The sequence below is a fragment of the Austrofundulus limnaeus genome, unplaced genomic scaffold, assembly GCF_001266775.1.
Source record: "Austrofundulus limnaeus strain Quisiro unplaced genomic scaffold, Austrofundulus_limnaeus-1.0 Scaffold85, whole genome shotgun sequence".
Lineage (NCBI taxonomy): Eukaryota > Metazoa > Chordata > Actinopteri > Cyprinodontiformes > Rivulidae > Austrofundulus > Austrofundulus limnaeus.
The window spans coordinates 255,546-260,247 of NW_013952487.1; the positions used below are offsets into that span (position 1 = coordinate 255,546).

The following is a 4,702-nucleotide window of genomic DNA, read 5'->3' on the forward strand; positions in this document are numbered from 1 at the left end:
TGTGTGTGTGTGTGTGTGTGTGTGTGTGTGTGTGTGTGTGTTGCATGATTTGTTGCTCATTTAAAAACTATCAAACTGGTTATCAGGTGAAAATGAAACAGGGTTTGTTTGAGTCGCACTAAAATATCAAAAAGGTTTCTTCTAGTTTTCACAGATCAGTTAATGAAAGGATCATGTCAACATGTAAACATCTGTTTTTATTTGTTCAGTGACTCTCTGACCTGAAATCAYAAAGAGTTTTCCTCAGTTTTGCCTGTTGAGCAAAGAGTTGATACCAGGCATTCATTCAAGGGTCGTTAGTTCAATCTTTGTCTTTTTCTCAGATTTTCTTTCGTTAAATATAAAAAAAATACCTTTTTATCTTGTTCAAAATCATTTGTTTTTCTAAATTTCTTGTTTTTACGTCTCAGAAATGTAAAGTATCGATTCTTCTTGACCTCGATGACTTCATCAGGTGAAAATAAAAACTGAAGTTCTTGTTTCCTGTTCCTCTCAGACTCGGTGACGAGCGAGGCGGCCTACCTGGAGGACTACGTTCTGGGTTTGGGGGACACCTTGGAGATGTCGTGCGACCTGGACGGCCCCCCGCACCCGATCGTCTGGCTCAAAGACGGCGCCGGAGTCGTGCCGAGCAACCGGACGCACGTCGGCCAGCGGGTGCTGCGCGTCGTCAACGTGTCGTACGAAGACGCCGGCRTGTACACGTGTTGGCTCGCCCGCAACAACCTGCTGCTCAGCAACTTCACCGTCAGAGTCACAGGTGAGCCTCGCACCTGTTCGGCTGCTCGKGCATGGGTTCAAATATGAGCCAAAGTTTTAAAACTGAGGACTACAGGGTATTTCCACCCAACAACAGCCGAAGGTTTAACAACAGCTAAATTAAAGAGAAATTACAAAAACTACAGAAACTGAAAACGCTGGAGGGCTCTGCTGAAATTTACTACAGTTGACGCTTAAAAGGTAGCAAAAGGCTAACTAAAATTAGCAAAATGCTAGCTGAAAGTAGCAWAATGCTAGCTRAAARTAGCAWAATGCTAGCTAAAARTAGCAAAATRCTAGCTAAAAGTAGCAAAATGCTAGCTGAAAGTAGCAAAATGCCAGCTAAAAGTAGCAAAATGCTAGCTGAAAGTAGCAAAAGGCAAAGTCAAATTAAGAAAGGGCTAGCTAAAAGCCAAAAGTAGCAGAATGGCTGCAGAAAGGTAAAAGCAGCAAAATGACAGCTAAAAGTAAAAAGTAACAAAACGTTAGCTGAAGGATAAAAGTGGCAAGGGGCTAGTTTAAAGCTTAAAATAGCAGAATGGAGGCTACTGGCTAAATTTGCTAACTAAAAATGCTACCAAAAAACTAAAAGAAGCAATACAGTAGCTGAAAGGTAAAAGTAGAAAATGGGTAACCAAACATAGCAAAAACCTWGCTTAAAGTAGCAAAAGGCTAATTCAAATTAACAAATGGCTAGCTAAAAACAAAAAGTAGCTGAATGATAGCTGAAAGGATTAAATTAGCCAAGGGCTAGCTAAAAGAAAAGTTGCAGAATGGCTGCAGAAAGATAAAAGCACCAAAATAACAGCTAAAAGTAAAAAGTATTAGCTCAAAGCCTAAAATAGCAGAATTGAGACTGAAAGCTAAATGTGGCAACATACTGGGTAGCCAAACGTAACAAAAACCTAACTGAAAGTAGCAAAAGCCTAGCTAAAAGCAAAACATAGAAGAATAGTAGCTGAAAGGTAAAAAGTAGCAGAATGCCAGCTAAAAGTTAAAGGTAACTAAAAGCTAGATAAAAGCTTAAAATGGCAAAAAGCTTGCTAAGGCCTGATAAATGCTTAAAGTAACTAAAGGATAGCTGAAAGCTAAAAGGCCAGCTAAAAGCAACAAGCAGCATAAGACGACAAACATTCATCTGAAGCAGATTTTAAAGAGAAAATATTTTTAGAGGAATTCAAGACATAAATTAATATTAGTAAAAAATCATGTAAATTATTTTTTGGTAAATGAAGTGTTAAAGGTAACAGCAGCCGAACATTTTGATATATAAACAGATGAAATGGAGTAAAGTGTGCAGACGTAGTTAGACGCTGAGTCAGCATTCAGACATTTAATACAAACTGTTCTGTCAGGAGAAACTAAGGTTTTAGCTGATGTGCCTGAAATGATCAGCTGAAACTTTCATCAGAAATAAATGATTTAATTTAATGATAAATTTGATCACATCTCCAGTAACAACAACAGTTCATCAAACAGAACAGTTTAAAGTTAAATTAAATAAATCAAGATTTGATTTGTTTCCACTTGTTTTTCAGACTCCCTGTCGTCTGGTGATGATGAAGATTATGATGAAGATGCAGGTGAGAAGAGTCGACACGTCGAACAATCTTTGGGTTTTTCTTCTGGTTCAAAACAAACATTTAAAGAACAAAACTGAGTTTTTCTCATTTTCTGCTTCGTCATTAAATTAAAATACAAAGGTTTGACTGTGGAAAGGTTGAATCCAGCCTCACACGACGAGCTAAAGTCTGTGTGTGTGTGTGTGTGTGTGTGTGTGTGTCTAACAGAGTCTAATCTGTCCTCGGCTGCAGCTCTGCAGCTTGTTTGTTCTGGCAGCAGAGCAGAGAGCCGAACTTCGGCTTCACCGTTCCTCCGGTTCTGTTTGCTGAGACCCCGGGGGCCCGGCAGGACCGGCCCGGCCCGCCTTCAAAGGCCCCTGTGTTATCTGGACTGAGATCTGTGTGTGCGCTCGCAGGCGTCACTCAGAGCAAACGACACGATTACRGCGACCTCCTTGGCTTCGCTCGCGGCGCCTCGACACTGAAGCACTTTGTGCCGCAGCCGCCGAGCAGCGCTGCAGCCTGCGCACGCTCACCRCCGAACTGAAGCTTTTCTAACCTGCAGCTAGGAGCTAAATGTTAGCAGGAATGTGAGGAGAGGCCGCTGGCTTGAGCTGTGAGGATCAGCCGAAACAAGAGCCGAAAATTCAAACCAGACAATTTTGTTTTCCTGTGAAACTGCAGAAGAGAAGCTGAAATTGAGTTAAAAGAAGCAAAACAATAGCTAAAAGCTAAAAAAAAACTTAATCCTGGTTTTAGTTAAAAGCTGCCTAAAAGTTAGCTAGTAGCAAAAACCCTAGCAAAACTAGCCGAATGCTAGTTAAAGGAGCAAAATTCAGCAAAATGCTACTTAAAATTGTCAAGAGATTAGCTAGAAGCTAAAAGTAACAAATAGCCCTAGCTAGATGTAGCAATTGCCTAATAAAAGCTAAAAATAGTTAAAAACAAGCTACATAAATAAAGTTTTAAAAATGAATACAATTTTAAGAGGTTAGCTTAAAGCTTAAAGTAGCAAAAAGCTATCTACACATTGCTTCTTAGCAAAAGGCTAGTTATGGCTTAAAGTCTCAGAAAGCTCTCTCATAGTAACAAGATGGTAGCTAAAAGGAGCTAAATGCTATCTACAAGCTAAAAATGGTAAAAAAAAATGGCTAAAAGTAGCAAAAAATGATCCTAAAGAAGCAAACAGCTAGCTATGGCTAGTAGTGTCAGACTAACATCTAAAAGTAACAAAATGGTAGCTTAAAGCTAAATGTAAGAAAAAGTAGCTAAAATTATATGTAATGTAATGAAGTTAAAAATAGCAGAAGAGCAGCTAAAAGCTAAAAATAGCGAAAGATAAAACCAGGTCCAGTAGCTGAAACARATTTTAATGTTTCTAAATAAAGTTAAATATTTTTAAAAGTATAAAGATTTCAAAGGTCACAGCAGCTGAATGAGCCGAAGGTTTGGCTGCATAAACAGCTAAATCAGACTTAAAGCTGAGTTCAGCTGTTTAGTGTTTAAAAGCCGACAGACTGTAAACTCCTGCAGAGACTTCGGCTGTTTACTCATTAATGAATATCGGCTGTTTGTTTTCAGACTCTGTCCTTCAGAGGAGCTGATAAACTGAACATCAGCTGAAACCAGGGATTTATTCAGCTTTTATTCTTTATTCAGGGGGTTGAACATGCTGACAGTGGTGCAGCGGTTAGAGCTGTGGGATCACAGCCAGGAGGCCACAGGTTTGACTCCTGGTTTCCTGTCAGGTCTTCCTGTGCAAACACAGGTGGGCTTTGTCCCACAGACTGAAAACATCTGTGTCCAGGTGTCTCTGTGTCCTCCATGTGTTAGACCTCAGAGACATGAGACACGTCTATCTCCATGTGAGACGTGTCTCCATGTGAGACACGTCTGTCTCCATGTGAGACGTGTCTCCATGTGAGACACGTCTGTCTCCATGTGAGACGTGTCTCCATGTGAGACATGTCTCCATGTGAGACATGCCTCCTTGTGAGACACGTCTGTCTCCATGTGAGACACGTCTGTTTCCATGTGTCTGTTTCCATGTGAGACACGTCTGTCTCCATGTGAGACGTGTCTGTCTCCATGTGTCTGTCTCCATGTGTCTGTCTCCATGTGTCTGTCTCCATGTGAGACACGTCTGTCTCCATGTGAGACATGTCTCCATGTGAGACACGTCTGTCTCCATGTGAGACATGTCTCCATGTGAGACATGCCTCCTTGTGAGACATGCCTCCTTGTGAGACACGTCTGTCTCCATGTGAGACACGTCTGTTTCCATGTGAGAAACGTCTGTCTCCATGTGAGACACGTCTGTCTCCATGTGAGACATGTCTCCATGTGAGACACGTCTGTCTCCATGTGAGACATGTCTCCAT

At 41.0% G+C, this 4,702-nt stretch overlaps 1 protein-coding gene across 4 annotated transcripts in view; it reads left to right on the forward strand.

Annotated features, from left to right (window-relative positions):
* The window catches only part of fgfr3 (fibroblast growth factor receptor 3), a 52,563-nt gene that overhangs the window by 16,771 nt on the left and 31,090 nt on the right, over nucleotides 1-4,702 (forward strand). For all 4 annotated transcript variants that reach the window (XM_014011813.1, XM_014011811.1, XM_014011814.1 and 1 more), the window contains exons 3-4: nucleotides 497-760; nucleotides 2,298-2,342. In XM_014011813.1, the coding sequence (XP_013867267.1) occupies nucleotides 497-760; nucleotides 2,298-2,342 (309 nt within the window). The remainder of the gene's footprint in view (nucleotides 1-496; nucleotides 761-2,297; nucleotides 2,343-4,702) is intronic.